Source organism: Leptinotarsa decemlineata, unplaced genomic scaffold (genome assembly GCF_025532065.1).
Source record: "Leptinotarsa decemlineata unplaced genomic scaffold, Ldec_3_MD MMD2_tig00026354_RagTag_RagTag, whole genome shotgun sequence".
Lineage (NCBI taxonomy): Eukaryota > Metazoa > Arthropoda > Insecta > Coleoptera > Chrysomelidae > Leptinotarsa > Leptinotarsa decemlineata.
The window spans coordinates 8,576,040-8,597,615 of NW_027412702.1; the positions used below are offsets into that span (position 1 = coordinate 8,576,040).

At 34.9% G+C, this 21,576-nt stretch overlaps 1 protein-coding gene across 1 annotated transcript; it reads left to right on the top strand.

The window, feature by feature from the left end:
- Positions 1-1,199: 1,199 nt before the first annotated feature.
- On the top strand, positions 1,200-21,083 carry LOC111517897 (uncharacterized). The gene is made up of 8 exons (XM_023174181.2): positions 1,200-1,357; positions 3,607-3,768; positions 6,362-6,535; positions 10,113-10,283; positions 13,563-13,837; positions 13,910-14,016; positions 15,340-15,506; positions 20,038-21,083. The coding sequence occupies exons 1-8, from the start codon at positions 1,285-1,287 to the stop codon at positions 21,003-21,005; spliced, it is 2,097 nt and encodes a 698-aa protein (XP_023029949.2). The 5' UTR covers positions 1,200-1,284; the 3' UTR covers positions 21,006-21,083.
- The last annotated feature ends 493 nt before the right edge of the window (positions 21,084-21,576 follow it).

Genomic DNA, 21,576 nt, shown 5'->3' on the forward strand with positions numbered 1-21,576 from the left:
TCTTTGGAAACTGGTGGGGAAAGAAACCAAAACAACATGGTCCTCTTGTCCCACTTCTGATGAAAACACCCTCTTAACTTCCATTACAACTTCAACTGGATTATGAAGAGATTTCAGAATAGACGATGGGCTTTTCAAAAAATAGTTCGTATGTCAATTTCGTAAACAGATCTTATTTTTACTACAATTTCCATAAAAGTCAATGTACCTACTGAATTTTTTCGAAAATCAGAAATCAATTTATTCTTGAATACACTAGACATTACTACCATTGTCTACTAATATTAAACCTTATCTCATGTGTAGAGCTATCAGATCACAATTCAGCTCTTACCGAGTTATCACCACAACGAATGAAAATATCCAGTGACGTATTGTGTGCTTTTCTTGGAGGTGACAGATTTGAAGAACCCTTATATGTATTGCATAAACAATTCATGAATAACTTTCAAGTTACACAAAAATCTGTTCAAAATCTTCTTTTTTATGATTTAATTAATTCTTTTGATGGAGCATTTCCCCTCCTTAGAAACAACTATCTGCCATTCTTGATAATTTATTTCAATATAGTCAGGTTGTAGCTGCATTTTTTTATTAATACTTTTCTCCAGGCTTTTAATTACTTTCAGATAACTTTCTGAGCTTGGAGTACAGCTATTAGTGTCTGAGTAATGTTTTCTAATCCATACTCGCAGTTCGCCCTACGATAGTATATTCATCTCTATACTATGGCCCTACTATCAATATATATATAGACGTTAATGAATTTTGAATATATTTGTTTCCTTTCAACTTTGTAATCGATTATGTTTTTTAATACGATACCTACTGATCTCAATTCACCTTTCCATTTCCTTAACCTAAGATTTTTATTTAGGTAACTTTCAATTATTTCTGTCTAATTGTTAAGCTATGAACTCTTATCTTTCACAATGAATAGGTATCAATAGTCGTCACTGTATCTAAACTCCAGTTAATTAACACCTTATTGATATCTATATTTCACATTTCTCATCCCCAAGAGACTTGTGTCATTTTTTCGGCCCTTATCTCAGTTTGGCAGCATTCCCAGAAGAAAATTATTCATTGGAATTATTAGAATTTGGCAAGCGTTTGAGATACCACAGTCGAATACATGTTTTCAAAAGATAATATTTTTTGTCTTTCCGCCTTTATCTTTCCATTTCCGTTAGATAGACGCCATCATTGACGATTCTTCGTCAAAATCAAATTCAGTAATGAACCAGCAATCTTAGCAGCAATAGTGTTAAAGTTAAAGTGAAAATGAAGTTTTGTTTGATTTACTTGATTTTGTTTGTGAGTTTTTATTGTGAGTTGGTTATGGTCGTATCAACTAGTAAGTTTATTTTGTGAAATTAAACATCACAAAAATAGTTATCAAAATTCGACAATGCCCGGCGGAACACAGCTGATAAGCCAATGCAAGTGCTACGAGAATTTATTTGAGTGATACTCAGTAGAAGTTTACTTTTTAAATAAGTTTTTATTGAAGATGTTTCATAAAAGACTAAACTTAATATTATCAAAAATTCATTGTTTGACATTTTGAATTAAAAGTTGAAAGTTGCCAGTAGAAATATGTAAAAAAAAAGTTAGGTATAAAGAAATATCCAAAGCAACCTATGGGCGAACCTGGCCGCTGTCACTCACTAGGCTCTATCACTTCAAAAGTGTAAAAAGCAAATTCACCATCACTGAAAAGTTCTTTATGAATGCTTTTAAGTGAGACTCAATAAGTTCAGTAGTAGTAGGTATCTCTTGTTAGGTAATTCCAGGGTACCGTAGATAAGTTTAGTGTCAAATACATTTTGGTATTTTCCTTGTACAGAGGCACTTTAAAAACATGAATGATTAAAACGAATTTCTTCGTTCTCCAAACAATAATAAAGCCTATTTTTTCAAAGTCTTGTCTCATATTTGTAAAGTTGTGCGAGGCATATATTGATCCTCAGTTATTGAGAACGAATGAGATGTAATTTGGATCGGGTTTTATAAACTTTGAATCTGAAATGATCCAATAAGGAAATCTAATGGGATAGAATTCGGAGAACTTGGAGCCGCTCCGATAGGTCTCTTTTTCTCAACTCAATAATTACTGTAATGAGCATCTAACAATTGATTTGCAGGGCTTTAATAGTACAGTGATTCGCCATCTTATCGCTGAATTTCCATCTAATCAACAATCCAAGGTTAGAATTTTATCGGTAATTAAGGGTAATTTCTCGCCCAAACATCAACTTTTTGAGAATACTAAGCGTGTTTATCCCAAGAAGATGCGAATTTTCATAAATCCAATATTGATGTTTTTTTTTAGTGACTAATACAAATGTTTTTATAGTACTGGCCACAAAGTCAATTAAGTTTGTTACTCTGCTGTCAGGGCATCGCCATATAGGTATTTCCTGAAAATTTTCATTCCGCTCAGAAAACTTATAGCGCTCTAGAATTTTCGTTATAGAGGGAATATTATTGCAAAGTTATTCCAATGCTTCTATCACCGCAGCTTTGAGTACTTGGGTATTTGAACTGGAATAATGTTGAAGTACTGGGACAATTGGCAATGAATCTCCAATTGTCGTTGCGACAAGCTGGAAAAGAACAATAACTTCTCCAGAACCGATACAAAAATTGAGAATTTTGCGACAAGTAGATGACGATGACCTTGACAGAAGAATATTTCGCAAATTGGTGTTGAGCCTGTAACCATAAAATATTTGTTTTAGTAATGAGTGTACTTTTTTGGTGATTGGATAAATCAAGAAGCAGAATTTGAGCAATGAAAATACTTTTTAGGATGTAAGCATCCCTCAAAAAAATGAATTTTGAATTATAGAATCCTTATTCAAGGTTAGTTCAGATGCATCTCAATATTTAAAATCGACTCAATCCGAGGAATTTCCATTACACCGTATTATTATGGATTGTTTTTTTCAATATAGATCTGTTAGAGAAATCATCATAAGAGAAAACTCATCAGGTACTTTACTTCTGCAGTAAAGATACAAAATATGTTATTATGGAATATACCTATCTATAAGTTAAACTTGAAACGGGATTTTTTTAAAGAGATGAGTTATTGGGAAAAAAGTATTTTGGCTCTCTACTTCTCAATTTTGAACTTAATTGCTTTCTCCCGGCATTTATAAGTTTCCCACATTTTTTGTATAAAAATGGAGAAGTAGAAAGCCAAAAAACTTTTTTCCAAAAAGTATCTTTACTAGTATATCCATTCATGTCTGTTCCTTTGTACTGTTTAGTCCTAGGAAGCTGAAATTCGGTATATAGGTGCTTCTTAGGTCTTAGATACGCACTAAGAGAGGATTTTCAATATGGGGATAAAAGTGGCGCATTTACTTCTGAAAATTACCTTTTCAGCAATGTTTATCCGTACCGCTATATTTTCGGAGGCTGAAAATCTGTATGTAGGTTCGTATCATGTTGTAGATATGCAATACGAGAGAATTTTTTAATATTCCAACTGGGGCGCCCCCCTGGCGAAAAAAGGGGCACGTTTATCCCGATTTGGAGATTGTAACTTTCAAAATGAGATCACAATAATTTGTTTTATTTGAACCTTTTCCACAGGAACCGTATGCCCGTCGATATCTATCAAAAACGGAATGGTCAGAAGACGTGGCAAAGGGAGAATGGTGAAATTCATTTGCAATCGCACATATTTACTAGCTGGAGAGAGACACAGTACTTGCAGTCATGGAAAATGGGATCCGTCACCACCAAAATGTGTCCGTGAGTACTCTAGTTTGATTTAATTTTTTTTTTGATAGATTTGAATGTCTATGAAAGGTGGAACTGCAACATCTGGCGTAGAATGAATCCAAGATGGGGACTGCAAAACTCCCAAGCGGCATCCACCAACCAAGTTGGCGTCTTCAGGAGATGGAGTAAACTGATTGGTTTGGAATTAGTGAATTGATTGGTTTGGAATTAGTTTATTTCATTTCTTGAGTACGCCAATTTAGTTGGTGAATCAGGTGTCGAGAAAAGTGTTGCATGTTGATGACCTATTCATTTTGTAGAAATCCATATTGAATATAGTGTTAATTGACTACATTGTACAATAATATAACTCAACCTTATTTCACTGTTAATACAACCAAACACTTTAACCAAAACTTCAACTATTATTCAAATATCTATCTCTCCTTACGGAATCGCTTCCGCAGGTTTGGACCTGGCGACCATTTCCTTCCACCCTCGTTTCTTAAGGAAACGGTCCTCAATCCAGCTGCTGGCACTTCAGCAAGATTGATATCTAACCTCTTTTGGTTGGAAACCAGCCTTTAGGTGCTTTTATTTCTCTATCTAACTTTTCGTATTAAATTTATTGGCTTTTATTTGTCGCGGTATTCCTAACTGAATTTTTGCATGGGGGCCCCCAAAACTAACGGCGGCCATAATTGTGATTGACGGGCGTTTCTCAGTGAAGCTGAGAGAATGCGATTTGAAAGTGAGTCGCGGTTTTCCTGAAAGAGAATATATGGTTAATACACTTTAAGATATTATACTTGCCGGAGCCGCCTGACGGCGACTCGTGGGGGCGGTCTCTCGTTTTGTTTGGTCGGCCTTGGATGTTTGTCCCTTTCTCGGAACCTGGGGTCATCCATGTTCAACGCATCGTGTAGATCGCGAAACGCTGGATTTAAGTGCGATCTGATTCTATCGAACGTGCTTTCTGCATGTTCTCTCATATACACGTCCACATATTGCGTGTCCAGGTCTAGATCTCTGTAAATGAATCTGTTTGGGATATAATACGGTGCATTTACGGCGGCCCTTACGCTCGTGTTCATAAATGCTTGAATCTCCTTTCTGTATGTCTGCGCGCACTGGCCCCAGGCAGTGCATGCATACAGTATTATTGGCATTAGGATCGTTCTGATCATCAGTAGCTTGACTTTCAGTGCCATGTTAATACTACTTCCACTATCTAGGTGTTAGTCGCGCTTCATACGGCAAACGAACTCGAAACCGGTAGAGAATTCCTCAAACGTCCATCGGAGCCGGTGGAACGGTCGCGAGCGCTCGTCGAGTTGGGCGCAGTCTTGGTCACGTCACAATTGATTTATGACGACCAGCGGCGGCCGACATTATTTTTTTGGGGGGTGATTTACAACAATAGGATAAAGAAAATAACTTTTGTCTGATTTCCACTAAGATTTTTATTTGTTACGACCGGTTTCGGGTTGCTAAACCATTTTCAAATTTTGATGTTTGGGAACATTACTTATTTAGAATTGAATATCTGTATCTCAAATACCACGTCATTCCGATTTCAATAACTAAAAATAAGTCACTGCTATATCTCAATGAATAATTCGATTCCCACCGTCTTCATATATTACAGTAAGTAGAATTAAAACCAAAAGTATGTGGGTCAAATACATTTTATATAGACATTCGGTGCCTCGGACTTGAAAAGTCTACTGTCGCTCAATATGTCAACTTGTAGATGGCTTTAAATGAAAGAAATAATTTATTTCAGAAAATATGTCTTAAACCTGAGAAAAGATCATTTATGAGAACACAATGGTCGAATTTCAAATCACCTATATACTTTTTTTTGTTTGACTCGGCCGTTACTTGATGAAGATCTATAGTAATTTCACAAACTAAACCTAATGATTTGATCTTCACAAACTGTATACATTATAATTCTCTTAGAATAAACTAGAGGTTGACTTTGCTTTGACATTAAAGAATTTCGTCTTTTTCATTTTTTTTAGCTTTAAGTATAGAATTTAATGAATTTTATTCAAATGCAATAATCAAGTAGTATAATAAAAAAGTAAAATATCTACAAGTGAATTCAAATGACCTGTAGGTATACATCATAATTCCTTTAGAATAAACTGGAAGTTGACTTTACTGTGGCAGTGAAGAATTTCATTTGTCTCAGTTTTTTTAGCTTTGAATATATAATAAATTTCATTTAAATGCAATAATCTAGTAGTATACTTCTGATGTACTGTTTGGAACCTTTGGTATAGTAATGGATATTACTGGAGTTTTATCCCAACACCAAACCGTTATTTTTATTTTAAACAGCTTAATATTCCTCTTGAAGATGATCAGTTGGTGATCGAAACACGTGTCGAGGTGTTAAAATAATGGTTTGGTGTTGGGATAAAACTCCAGTAATAATCATCAAGTAGTATGATCAAACAGAAAAATATCCTTAAGTCTATGAAATGAGAAAAGGTTGCCCACAACACATATTTGTAAGGAACTTCACAGATGATTGTTTTGCAATTTTTTTTTCATTTTCCTAACCGAAAAAATATAATTTATATATTGTCTGATTTTTTTGTAAAATTTATAGGTCCAACCTGTAAAGCATCTCCTTCAAAACAAAGTAATGACCTCGTTTTGATCTACCCTACACACAATGGAGCAGTCCAGCATTTTTTCTGCAAACCGGGTTATATTTTAAATGGACCAAGTGATGTCTATTGTGATGGCAGTAAATGGGACAACAACGTACCGACATGTTTAGGTAGGTTTGTGACTCTACATTGTCAACAGACATACTCACAAGATAATTTTGAACTAAACAATTTTTTCTTTTTACTCATTTTCTTGCAGTATTGTAGTTAACAAGTAAAATATGAGCGATTGCTTATTGAAGTCATAAAGACGCATCAAAATGTATGTTGATGATTTTACATCACACAAAAAATTGCCGTTTTCATCTAGAATTTTAAATGAAAAGGAAAGGCATTTAGTTTTTTTGTATAAATAACTCAAAAATTATAATTACCTCAAGAATAAAAATACAAAATTCTTAAAGAGGGGGAAACTTTCAACGCACAAACCACACCTCTCTTAACTCTACCATTATTCATAATTTTATTTCAACACCAAAAATAGGACTACGCGCACTTATTGAACATGGACACATCGCCACTGAAGATATATCTCTGAAATATTTTTAAACAATGAATTCACATTGTTATCTGAATACTTCGAAGAATTAAGTCCCATCGGAAAAAATATTCACGTTCGAAGATAACTGTGTCAAAGCTATTTTCAAGGTATGATGGCAATGGTCTGCAAGTTTTGATTTTTGACGTTTCTTCTACAACTGCGGTATGCATTATCAAAGATGATGATACAAGTGCCTGGGTTGTTCGCATAGCAGAGTCTCATATAAGTATCAGCTATGACAACAACCCGTATAGTTCACCCGTTGCCTCATTGTCTTTGAAAATGTCCATCGCAATAGCAGACGAAACGTCATGTATACTCGTACACATCCGCAGACCACGGCCAACAAACCCGAAAAATAGGTGTGACATAGTTGAACGATTGATGACATTTTTTTTTTGGGCTTCCGTTTTTATGAATGGCTACATATAAGTTCAAATAGTAGACTCGATAAAGGTTTGCGTCTAGGAGCCATTTTTACTATTATCGTCATGGAAAATGTAATGATTTTGAAAAAAAAATCCTACTTGAACTTTTTTTTGTTGATAATAGTTTTTAATTTTTTCATTCACTTGTTCATTGAGTTGAAAATTTGTTTAAAAAAATCTGACTATCACTTCATTTTAATTTCGATAGTGATTGCAATTTGAAAAACAGCTATATTATGATTTATATCAGCGTCAGCTGCGTCTCCTTGGGTGGGTGGGGCGGGCAGTGGCAGCCTCCCACACATGAAGAAAAAAAGTTTTGTCATTTCCTTCCATTTTAAAATTTGTCGGATTATAGTTTACCCGATATCTTGAAGGAAAAATAAAGTCAGCTGACCATAACATGGTGGATTATACGTTTGCTTGAACATGAAAAAAATACATTTTCAATTATTTCCTCTCAGCTCAAAATTTACCTGGTGATAGTTTATATGCTACTGTGAATGAAAATTAATGTCAGCTTGCTGTATCTCAGTGGAAAGTTTGTCAGCTGGTACCTTAAAAGCAGCATCTATTACCTACTGAATCTTATCAGCTGCTTTGGGAAATTCCCTAGCTTACAGCTAGGTGATTTTTTTTATTATCTACTGTAGCATGCTAACACTCCTCTTATACATTTTGATCCGGGATGATGATTCACAGGATTGTGTATAGCAATCCTGTAAATGATCCAGAATGATAGAAATCCAGGATTGTGTAGCAATCCTGTGTCAATCATTGTCAATCAGCAAGCATTATCAGACCAATGATCACTTATGGTGCAATTGCTTGGTGGCCGAAGGCTTTACAGAAAACGGCCCAAGCGAAGCTCTCTGGCTTACAGATACAGGCATGTCTGGCTATCAGGGGTGCCATCAGTACCACACCGTCAGCGGCCATGAAGATCCTTCTAGATCTACCTCCTCTCCACATTTTTCTGGAAAGAGAGGCTAGATGGACTGCATAAAGACTTGTGCACATTGTCAGTTGCACAAATCAATTTAATGCAGAGTGCAACAGACTGTTGGTTGACATTGGAAGTCACAGCATTCTGGAAATGACCTCTGACGTTATGCCTCCAACTGTCAACTACGAACTGCCTTATAAAGTACTATTTCCGAGTAGAGAGGACTGGATCCTCCAGGAGAAGGAAATATTAAGAGCAGATAGTTGTTGGTTCACAGATGGATCAAAAAAACCCTCCGGTTCTGGTGCAGGTGTTTTCAGTTGCAGACCCAGAAGCTCTTGGCTCCAACCGAGCAACGTCTAAATTGGTAGCAAACTGCCAAAAACGACTCTCCTCTATAGGAAGACTTAACAGATTGTCTCTGGTATGGATTCCTGGCCATACTGGCCTGGAAGGCAATGAAGCTGCTGACTCTCTTGCAAAGGAGGGTGCTGCAAGCGGCTTCGTTGGACCAGAACCTGTCATTGGCATCGCTTTGGGCTTTGCCAAACAAACACTGAATACCTGGATGGCAAGGAGATTTATGGACTTCTGGCAGAATCTTCCAGGATTGGCTCACTCCAAGGCGTTTATTCACCCTTCGAAGCTTGATTCCAAACAGTTGTTGGACTACAGTAGGGATGAACTACGATGTCTAACATGCCTTCCTACAGGACACTGTCATTTGAATCTTCATATGCAGAGACTTGGACTGTCGGAAGACAGTGTGTGTCGCTTCTGTCTGAAAAATGATGAAACAGCAGAGCACATACTTTATGCCTACCCCGCTGGGGACTGAATCAGGTTCTTTGAGTTCGGCAGTACCGTACTCTCATCATCTGACCTGAAAGACCACTCACCATACAAACTAATCGGCTTCGTTAAGAAGTTGGGTTTACTTGGCCGAGTGTAAGTAGGTGTGAGCCACAATAAACCCTTGTGGGTTGCGGTGGAGGGTAGAATAGACCCACTCACTTTAGACCTACCTACCTACCTTAAAAGCAGCATCTATCACCTACTGAATTTTATCAGCTGTCGTTGGGAAATTCCCTTAACTTACAGCTAGGTGATTTTTTTCATTATTTACTATAGCATGCTAACATCTTATACATTTTGATCCGAGAGGATCATTCACAGGATTGTGTATAGCAATCCTGTGAATGATCCAGAATGATAGCAATCTAGGATTGTGTAGCAATCCTATGAGTGAACCTGATTCAATTTCATAACGAATGTTTGGAGTACAAACTGAAAAGGATAAGTTGTTTTTTCAAATAATTCAATGTTCATATAAAAGAAGTTATTTTGAACGTATTTTTTCTTTCGTGTAATTCAATATTTATATGAAAGTAGTTAAATTTTATTAGTTCGGACTTCCATTGTCTGATATGATTCCACTATGATTCGAAATCTATAAAAAAAAAACAAATTAAATCAGTTTAAATGACCACAGAGTAAAGAGAGGAAACTGAAAAGAATATAAATGAAAATAAACAAACTATTAAGAACAATAAATTAAAAAAGATTTCAAACCAAGTTACTTCACTTTACGTTCTATTGTTTAATATAATTAAATTAGCTATTCATTTTAATTTTATTTGTTTTTTTTCATAGTTTTCGAATCATAGTAGATTCATATTAGACAATGGAAGTCCGAATTAATAAAATTCGCCATGAAACATTGTGAACCACTTTAAAACAAATTTAAAGTTTAAATGAGAATAACATTTTAGCCGTCAATACCAAACCAAAATTATTTTGCGATTTTGAAAATGAAGATTTATGTGGATGGACACATGATTTGAACCACGATTTCGATTGGAGAAGAGAAAATCATGACACTCCAAGTGGATCTATTGGTACTGGACCCACATTTGATCACACAAAAGGAGTAGGAGCGGATGGTAAGTAAAGGATTATGTGTTAAACTTATCTAATGTGTCCAAAATAAGGAGTACCAGAGTGGAAAAATCTTAAATCGTACCAGATACAAAATCGGTTAATTTATGAAGAAGTTTCACATAAAAATGTACTAATTAAACGAATATGATGATACATCAATGAAGTTATCGCGAAAAAGTCTAACTTATACCAGGTGATTCTTCTGTCTGGTCCATTTTAAAAACTAAAATTGGTGTGGATTTATCGAAGACGAAACTTCGATTTGAAAAGTGGGAATGTATAAAGTATTTCATAAGTTCGGATTTCCATTGTCTAATTTAATGTAAATTGATTTGGAATCTGAAAAAAATTAAAAAGTTCAACCGAAAAATAACAATTTTATTGAACAAAAAACTGAAATTACATAGAAATAACATACAAGCAACAACCAAAAAATAATAAATTGAAATATTAATTTTTCGGTTAATCTTCTTAATTTTTTACAGATTTCAAATCAATTCATATTAAATTAGACAATGGAAGTCCGAACTGATGAAATACTTCATGAAACATTGTCAACTACCTTCAAACAATGTATAAAGTGTTTTTTTGATAATCTCCTGAATAATGCCAGAAAAAAAACTAAATTGACGAATTTTGTTGATTTTCGTATGTCTCCGGAACTAATCAGGGTTTTAAAATTTTGACCGTTACTCAAAAAACTCAAAACTGGGCAACTTCTTTCTGATTCAATAGACTTTGTATTTCTAAGAGTTTTCCATTTTCCCATCCTTTAGTTATGATAAATCAGCATTTAATAAAAAAGCATTTAACTTTGTAAACCATGAGTTAACTTCCTTTTCATAGTTTGCCTGATAATGGTTTTTGTTTGTGGTTTTCCAGCTTTCTCAAAAATCATTCACTACAGGTAACCATAGATATTTCTTTTTTTTTTCTCTAAGGGATTCTATTAGTTTTCTTTAGGGGTCCAGTCTTCAATTATTTTTCTCCTGAACATCAACTTCACAAAAACTACACGTATCTTCAGATTATTTATTAATACAAATTTCGGTCACCATATTTTTTCTTTCTTTATAAAAAACGTATGTAGTGACATACTATAGTATCCCCTTTTTTACGTGTGAAAAACGAAGACCAAACAGTTAACGTTTACTTTCAACCAGAAAGAGAGAGAGAGCTGTTATTTTGATGAGAGTTTGCACTAAGACACTGAGTGCATCGAAAAGAGATAGCTATACAAATGTGAGTCATGGGTCATCCAGCTATATCAATAGCTATATCAATATTACTATCATTTGACACAGTTTACATTGATTACATGTTATTTATTGACTAGTTTCTACGGTTTTAATTATTTTATACTACAGAAACCAAGGTTTTCAAAGCTATTAAACTGTGAGCATTTCAAATTTCATGTAATTATTAATTTTAATTGGAAATGGCTCTGTCAAATATTTCGCATGTTGTAATATTTGAATTGCCAGATATCGAAGTTGAAAAATGGAATTGAAAATATATTTTCATAGAATAATTTCATGATTATTCTATAAAAAGTTCGCCAGAGCTATGAAACTCTGACGAACTTTTTATGAAAATTGTAACATATGGATTTTCACTAGTAGTGAATTTTAAAAATGAAAGCAATTCTTCACTGAAAAGTTAGGTTATTTGAAGGAGTAGCTACATCTTTTCGATTTCAATAGTTTGCCGATTCTCATCGGAGTCCTGTTTCTTTTCTAATAACACCTTCACATGAAGTTATATCATGAAACGGGCGAATACGATGAGAATGATATGATGAAAATCCATGATATACATATATAATAACACTGTGAGATTTTTCACTAAACAGTTCTTCATCAGATTTGTATTTAATAAGCCATTAGCTTTTATTTTATAATTAAACACGTGTTGCGATTATGTGAACTGTTTTGTGAAAATATTATTGTTGAGTGTTATTAAATACAATCACGCGAAGTGTTTGACTGATTTACCTCTCTCGATTCCATCGAGAATGGTATACTAGTCCGGTCAATTTACACATTCGAAGCTACCTAAATTCCCACCAAGCTGGAAATTGGTAAGATTATTTAAAATATGATTCAAAATAAAATTTGGAAGTTCCTCATCTTTCCCTTGTATGGAAAAAAATTATTCAATGCCAAAGGTCAAAAAACGAGTTTTTCGCGATGTTCAACAAAACGGTTAGTTTTATCATAAAAATATTTCAGACAAAAATTGTAGATCATAAAATCATCTGCAAAAAATGTTCCAATACTTTTTTCCTACGAGCCACCGTTTTTGAGATATAACGATTCAAAAAGTTGTAAAAGTTATAATCGTTATAATATGCACACGTTTCCACGCCACCTATGAGATAGTGTATTTAACGCGTTTTTTTTTAACGTGGTTTCCCCAGTAGACCTATTCCACGGGTCAGTTGTGATCCTGTTTAATTTGAAATTATTGCAAAATAATGGCTATTAGCAGAGATTGAAAAGATAAAAGTAATTTAAGGTAAAAAAAAGTTGTGAAATTTAATCGTCTGAGTCGTAACTTTTAAATTCTTCTTCTTGTTCTTGTTCTTCTTCATCTTCATCCTGAGTACATATAAACTGCGTTAATAGCATGTCGCCTCGTTGGAATTAAAGTGATCCTCCACTGTTAGTGGAGAATCACTTTAATTCTGATCTGATCTGCAATTTTTGTCTGAAGTTTTTTTTATGATAAAACTTACCGTTTTGCTGAAAATCGCAAAAAAACTTATTTCTTTGACCTTTGTATAATTTTTTTCCATATAAGGGAAATATGGGGAACTTTCAAATTTCATTTTTAATAATATTTTAAACAATCTTACTGATTTTCAGCTTGGTGGGAATTCAGGTAGCTTTACTCTTATTTTTTGTCTAATTTGACCGGACTATACGTTAAAAATACACGGCTGTCCGAACTCCGAGATTCAAATTGAAGAGTTGGTACACTTCGAATTACATTTGCTTGAAACTCCAAGGTATATCACCATTTTTGCAGGCACCCCACTCGAGCGTCTTAAATATTTTCTGGAAGTGCTTATATATACCTCCATAAAAATATCTTCGACAACAAGTTGATCTGAATATGAACAAAGATTTCTATAAAATTTTTGTTTAGGTCAGAACTACTTCCGATCTCGTTTTCTGAAAAAAAGTGGTCTTGGTACTTAGCAGGGATTAACTAAAACATTTCAATATACTATTAGATATCATTTTGTATATGTTCCTATATATCTTCTTGTTTCACAGGATATTATATGTATATTGAATCATCCGCGAGAAACGAAAACGACACTGCCAGACTCATATCTCCAATCTACGACAGAACGGATCAAGAAGTTTGTCTTGAATTCTATTACCACATGTTCGGGAGTACTATAGGATCTTTAAGGGTGTACTTGAAGAAAGCAAAAGATAATTGGACGCTAGATCCAAATCTTGCAGTTTTCTCCAAAAGTGGCAACCAGGGAGATAAATGGTATAGGGGATATCAACATTTGGGTCCGATTGACGATGACTTTCAAGTAAGTGTTAAGAAATTATTATTATCTAGAGATATCTAGAACATTACTAGCATGGTTTTTCTTTTGTTTCAGATAATATTCGAAGGAGTAAGAGGATCAGGTTATGTGAGCGATATAGCTATAGATGATGTCAAAGTAATCATGAATTGTACCATGGATGACGTTTTTACTACGCAGAGGTAAAAATGTAACCTTTGAGCTTAGGTTTGCTTTATTCATTGAACTGATATGTTGAATATTATCTTTTGATTTCCCGATAATAGTGATATTACAGTTGATCTAGACTCTAGAGCATAATGGACACATTCTATCCGCAGTGCTATCCGAAGCTGGATCAAGAGGTCTTAGACGTTATTTAGGGGTCATGTCTTGTAATTGAAGAGTCGACAATGACCAGATAATTTTAGTTCATGTGATCCATCGCTCGTTAATGACCAATGTCGCCGTTGTCGTCAATGAGTGTGGTCAATCAGAAAAGTCTTCATGTATAGTTTTCAACCCTGATGTGATGAGAATAATGTGTAGTTAACACCCTAATGATACTTCTTGTAGCAGCGACACTTCTTGTATATTCTTATTGTTATTGTACACCCTTAATTGATGGACAATGACCAGAGAGTTTTGGTTTATGTATTCTGCCGCTCGTTAAGCGAAGTATTGGAATTAAACACATTTTTTATTACCTTCATTTGTTAATTTTTCATTTCTGCTTCACTCACTTTCTAATATAGTTTCGAACCATAGATTTTATTACCCTCACAACTACTTTAGGTTAAATATATGGAGCTTATGAGTCATCTCTAGTACACTCATCATATTTTTTGTCGCCCATGAATTCTGAAAGTCCAGGCACGCTGTCACTGATGGGTTCTTCAATGCTCTAAATGCTGCCTGGCTATCTGTGAGGAGCACATGTCATTGATGCCTTAAATCATTCGTAAGAGTTGAAGACCTTGGGTTTTTCATATGCAATATCACAAACCTTCTGACTTACGTAACACCGTAAATAACCTTCTGAAACTTGTGAGGCACTGTTTGGAATCTTTGGTGTAGGAATGAATATTACTGGAGTTCTATCCCAACACCAAACCGTTATTTTTAACACCTGGACACGTGTTTCAATCACCAAGTGATCATCTTCAAGAGGAAAATTAAACTTCCTCTTGATTTAATCTTCCTCTTGAAGATGTTCACTTGGTGATTGAAACACGTGTCGAGGTATTAAAAATAACGGTTTGGTGTTGGGATCGAACTCCAGTAATATTCAACCTTCTGAAAAATGATCAGATAATGTTAGATTAGGTTAGTTTAGATTAGGTTAGGTTACGTTAGGTTTTTAATTGATAATAAAATAACTTCGTTTAAGTTTCTGCAATTTCACCCACTCACTTATTGCTTTAAATAAATGCATGTTGTATAGTTTATAACATTATTTACGTATTTGATGAAAGATTTATGATATGTTTTTTTACTGTGAATGTTATGTTACTTTACTGTTTCAGTGAAATTCCTAATACTGAAATTATCCCTACTGTTGATTCTTGTGAAGATAGGTGTGGTCAGATGGAGAGCGTAACTAGTGATAGTTACCACCTCACTTGTGACTGTGACGATGACTGTTATTACAAAAGACGGTGTTGTCCAGATTATTATGACTTTTGCGACATTGGTAAGAGATGTACATACTCACATATAATTGACTTCTTGGTTGAAATACATGATATTCTAAATGTTTTTGTCGGTAGATACTTTTCAATTTCTTCATGTACCTAGTATATATACCTAGTTATATATATATATATATATATATATATATATATATATATATATATATATATATATATATATAAAAATAAATAGATAAGTACTCTTTGATCATTCCCATATTGATTTCAATTTAAGAGCCACCGGTATACAGCTGTTTCAGCCTATTGGGCATCGTCAGTACCGGGCAGGCGGTCCTCGATTGAAGACAAAATGAGAAAAAACCAAGAAAGTACTTGATAAAAATAGCTGCGTAAACGCAAGCGAAACATAAGTGGAACCACCTATTGGTGTGACACCCAAGTCAACTTGCCAAGTTTTTATGTCAGTGTTGGTGGTTTGACCAATCAACCGACAACTGCGGTAGCAGAAATTTGGGAAGCTAACCTGAAATGCCATCGGAAAACGAATCCACATGTTTCTAGAAATGATATGAAATCTAGAAAGGTTAATGCAGTCAAGCTGCTGGAAAATAATTCCATGAAAATCAAAAAATAAATAGATAAGTACTCTTTGATCATTCCCATATTGATTTCAATTTAAGAGCCACCGGTATACAGCTGTTTCAGCCTATTGGGCATCGTCAGTACCGGGCAGGCGGTCCTCGATTGAAGACAAAATGAGAAAAATATATATATAAATATAACTTGTAAGTTGCGCTGAAAAGTTTGTAGGCAAACTTTTTTTTTGATAAAATTTGATTTCATTATTCAATAAAGTTGCTTTCGAAAGCCATACAAGGATTATAGTGGTTATACAATTTTTCGATACCATTTTTTTAGTACGATTTGTGCTAAGCCTCAAAATAGGCATCAGTTTCTACGATTACGTCTTCATCATGAGAATATGGTGGGCGCGGAAGTAATTCAAAGCCCTTTCAAACATCACTTTTTTTTCAACTGGGGCCGTTTTTTCGCGTTTTCGTTCTTCAAACGCCACACTAACGCTATGTAATAGTCACTGTTGATGGTTTTTTCCATTTTCAAGATAGATGATGCCGATCGTTTGGATTCTGGTGCGAAATGATGGAGCCATGTTTCATCCGTTGTCATATATCGACTCATACATTCGGTTTTTTCGTGGTGGAACAGCTTCAAACACTGCTCAGAATCATCAGTTCGTTGTTGTTTTTGGTCGCGGCACACACTTTGAACAGAGCTTTTGCAAACCCAAATATTCATGCACGATATGTCCAATACATTCCTAGGCTAGTGAAATTGATCCGCTTCACTAGCCCACGATTTTTCAGTCCATCTAGTTGAACTGACACTATTTTTTGCTGGAATCACAATAATCGAAGAAAATATAATTATAAATAAATGTGAATTCCTGTGTATTGAAGTTTTTCAAGATTAATTAAGCAAGCTTGAAGGTGCCCAAAATCAGAGAATGTTCTCAAATATTTCAAATTGCATAAGAAATTGTTTGGATTCTGAATATAGTGACAGATGCACAAATGAATTTGATGAAATTGGCTGATATTTGATGAAAATCCATGATAATGTATTTGAGTAACACTTAATTGTTAATTATCCGCTCGATTAGTACACAGCAGTCTTCCAGCTTGAAGTGTGTGCAATCCTGTAATGCGCAAGGTTTATTAATTTGCAGCGTCTACGAAATTCGTGGATCAATATTTCCCCAGACAGCCAGGCTGCAGTAGGGATCATAGGCAACGTAAATACTGATTAATTTGCTAGACATGTATCATCAACTCTGTATATACGCCCTGAACAAACTCTGGGGGTACAGCCAAATGCCTTAACTTGAGATAATTTTGCACTTCGACTTTAAATAAATTTTATAAATTTGGGAAAAGGACACCTAGAATCTACAGTGCCAAAATTCTACTTGTCAATTTTATTTCTAAAAAAATGGAATTTGTACAAAGGTCAGATCTATGGTACCATTTATTCAACTTGGTAAAATACTAGGAAAAAAATATCAAATGGATTTATCAGACAAAAACTATTCTGAAAATGACGTTTTTGATAGAAAAATGACCCAAATATGGGGTAACATGATCGCTTGATTACATCCAAGAGTACATTATTTACGCCATCAGTATCAGGAAAATAGTAATTTCACATAAAGCGAATGGTGAGGAACTTTTTATCGGATGCAGTAATGGTGATCTTTTCCATGTAAACTTTGATGATCTTTCGCTTTGTGCCCTTGTCATGCACTTCATTGCAGATCTGCTACAGATCGAAGGAGTATTGTCTTGATCTCGTAAACAATCCACTCGAATTTTGGCTTTCTGTAGGACAGAGGGCCCAGAAATCGTAGCGGATAGGGTCCTACCTTTGAATTTTTCAATCATGATTTTTTTTCTGAAGTCTTTCTCCAGCAGACTGAAAAAAATCTAGATTCTAAGGCTTTCAAAGATGCGGGCTGTTGTGGGAGAGCAAAATAAACTTCACATTGTTTTCCATCATGCAAAGTTGTAGCAATTTAGCGGATACGTAGCTGACTAGATTGTCTCCAATAACAACTTTTCAACAGGACCCTAACTTTCTGAAGTTGGGCAAAACAATCGACGCGAACCAGTCCTCGAATAAGATCAACATAAACCATCCTGAGGATGAATTATTATGTCGATTATTCAATGGACCTTCCTGAATCCAAGACCCATGAACACGTTGCCTTTTGTATACGACATATGTAGGAAAAAAAGCCATTGCTGTCCCTACGAACATCACACTGACATTGGACCTCGACGAGTTCCAATTCCGATCTGGGTATTTGTATTTCCTTCTGATCATGACAGTTTTGGGTATTTGTATTTCCTTCTGATCATGACAGTTAGTCTCAAAGTAGTTGAGTGCTTCAGGGAAGAGCTTTGGTGAGCTTTGAAAAATATGATTTGATATGTTCCTTCTGATCATGACAGTTTTTTCAATCGGTTTGTCTAGTATGTTAGTCTCGAAGTAGTTGAGTGCTTCAGGGTAGAGCTTTGGTGAGCTTTGAAAAATACGCTTTGTTATGTTCCAATGTCGCAGCTACCTATGCTTGATGTAATGACTCAAATGACTCTTCAGGGTCATAAAGATTTGAAGTCATCTGGATTCTAATAAATTTTTAGTGAAACGAGGTTCTTCTACGTCCTTGGCATCTAGAATCTTTGAACAATATTTTTCGGATCAAACTTGGAAAGAGTAAATTCCCAGTAGACGTTTAATCCAAGACAATTAGTGATTCTCTTTTCTTCTTGACCGGAAAAAACAGATGAACGGCCTACTTTCCGTTGGTGTTTACCATTCAGGTAACGCTGAATTGACTACTTGGACACGCCAAAATGCATTACCACCTCTCACAAACTCTTTTCTCTGTGTACTGTATTTGCTGCCTCAGGACATACAGCTTTGTTCAGATGTGAAATACATACATCTGTATGAACAGATACAGAGAACACGCTTGTTGGAATTTGTGTCATGAATAAGATGATGGAAAAGCCCATGAGGCTGAGTGTTTTCCGGAGAAAAGGAAGAAATGGACAAGCCAGACGGACCCCAAGAGTGGGAAGAAAAACACTTCGTTGTTTTGTTTCCACTAAGCAGTTTACAAAAACCTCAACAGGTGTTTCACTATACAACCGGTTCTCTTCAGGTGTGTTCAATACTGTGAATGTGAAAATCACTGCAAAGTGATTCGCTTCCCGCTGTCTGTTCCTAATCATGCTTAGATCTTTAAAACTATGCAACGGATTTTGATGCGGGATTTTTTAATAGATACAGCGATTTAAGAGGAAGGATTATATGTATATAACATGCCTATTATAGTTGAGAAACACTAAAGGTTTCTAATATGATGTCGTAAATAAACACATTTCTTACATCGTAGCGTACATTGCAAACGCTGAACCCTACGAGATACACCTTAAAAAGGTCTACAAAATAGTTTGCGATGGTATATGTTTATCTCTTAAGATAACCCACAATAACCATTTTTCATCCTCGAGAAATAATAGCTCATTTACTAAGCGATTTTAAGCAAAACAGCAATAATCCTTGTGCAATTAAGTACCTTAAATACATTGTGCATTTATATAGATCAATATGGCCCTACACAGCATGTAATCTAAGTGAATATTTTTAAAGATATTACAGATTTAAAATGCAGGGACATAGCGGTTGAGGCGGTACCGGCCGGGGGGCCGGCGGAGCGTGCGTCAAATGCCGAAAAAAGAGGTAGCACTGAACGGAATAATGATATATGCCTGAAGAAAATTAAACAGTTTTTAAATCGTAACTTAATCAAAAATATGTTTGAATGGTAAAAAATAAACATAATCAATGCAAAAAATCAATTGTTACAAAATTAATGTATTCTTTCTGTGTTTTGTATTTGTAAAATGTTTTCTACCTGCAAAAAAGAATGCTTTTTTTCAGATTACCCCGTATACTCATTGTTGTTGATTTTTTCCTATTTTTCAGAAGCAACGTTCAGTTATGATGTGACTCCAACTGGAATTTTGAATGTAACGATTATGAACGAAAATATAGCAACAAAAACAACAACAGAAGAACGACATTTCACTGTCAATATAACCAAATCAACAGAGATAACCCGACTTCCAACTGCAATCCCAATGTTTTCTAGTCCATTGCCAATACCGAAACAGTTTTTCACAAAATCAACAGACCACTTTGTTCACCTGACAACAGCAAAAGTAACTACATCAAAAGTAACATCACCAAAAGTAACATCACCAAAAGTAACTACACCAAAAGTAACAACACCAAAAGTAACTACACCAAAAGCAACTACACCAAAAGTAACCACACCTAAAGTAAAAACGTCAACAGTTACTACAAAGAAAGTAACAACACCAAAAGTAATGACTCCAAAAGTGTATAGGCCTGTTATATATGTTAAACCTCCACCTCCAACAACGAAAATAATTAGGAAAGTTATTGTCAAATCTACGACCAGAAAACCAACAACTCCTTTTATAATGTACAGGCCGCAGCCTACAAAACCTCGCAAGGAAACTGATTCCGATGTAATCAATGTACCAAAACCAACTCGCAATGATGAAGGACTTTTTGTAACGCCGTCTCGCCCGGAATATGTGAAGCCCAAGGAATATTGGCCTGACGAAAACGAAAACAGTGTGGATAGCCTCTATCCCCCATTTTTCCGAAACAATGTTAGTGAAAGTGGTAAACTTCTCTTCACTCAGAAAGAACCGGACAGCCCAAATACTAATATTTTTGTAATTGTGATAAGTGTAACCGGGGCCCTCGTTCTCATTTCCGTTGCTGTGTTTGCCATTGTCTGGAAATATCGTAGACCTGGTCATAGAATGCATTTCTCCAATGGCGAAAGTCAGAGTGACGTCAGATTTCTTACAAGCGATGAAATAATAGACTTTTCGCTATCAGATTGCTATGACGAATGAAGAATTTCTACAAATCTGTTATTTATTGTGTGATACACGTTTTCAGTAGATAATAAAGTTGATGTAGGAGAACATAGAGTATGTTTTATACTATTTCTAGCCTAGACACCCTCGTGTGAGCAGTTTTTATGTAAGATGATTTTGAATATTTTACTAGATCACATTTTGGTACTTACAATATTGATTATTTCAAGTTGAAATAACTCGTGATAATGTAAACATCTACCTGTCCTGGCTACCTGCCCTTAATTGTACACAAACATTATAGTTTATGCGTTGAGAACAACTGGAACACTTTGACCTTTGATAATGTCTACCACAGTAGTAGACGAAACGACAGGTATAAAACCTGTAGACCACATCCAAAAAACACAGAAAATATTTTAGACCGAAGAGTTATCTCCCGCAGTGAAAATTTACATTCTTCAATATAAACATACTGTCTACTTCATTATTAATACACCCATTACTTGATGGAAATCAATAATAATATTTATGATAAAAAAAGTTAGGTTTTGTAACAACTGTTGTATAAAATGCATTCTATAATCTGTTTTAAAAAAATCCGTAT

Excerpts from the sequence above, each read along its gene's own strand:
- LOC111517897 (XM_023174181.2), top strand. The coding sequence starts at position 1,285 with ATGAAGTTTTGTTTGATTTACTTGATTTTGTTTGTGAGTTTTTATTGT. Across the intron at positions 6,536-10,112 it reads CAACGTACCGACATGTTTAG|CCGTCAATACCAAACCAAAA; the intron begins GTAGGTTTGTGA and ends ATAACATTTTAG. Across the intron at positions 10,284-13,562 it reads AAAAGGAGTAGGAGCGGATG|GATATTATATGTATATTGAA; the intron begins GTAAGTAAAGGA and ends CTTGTTTCACAG.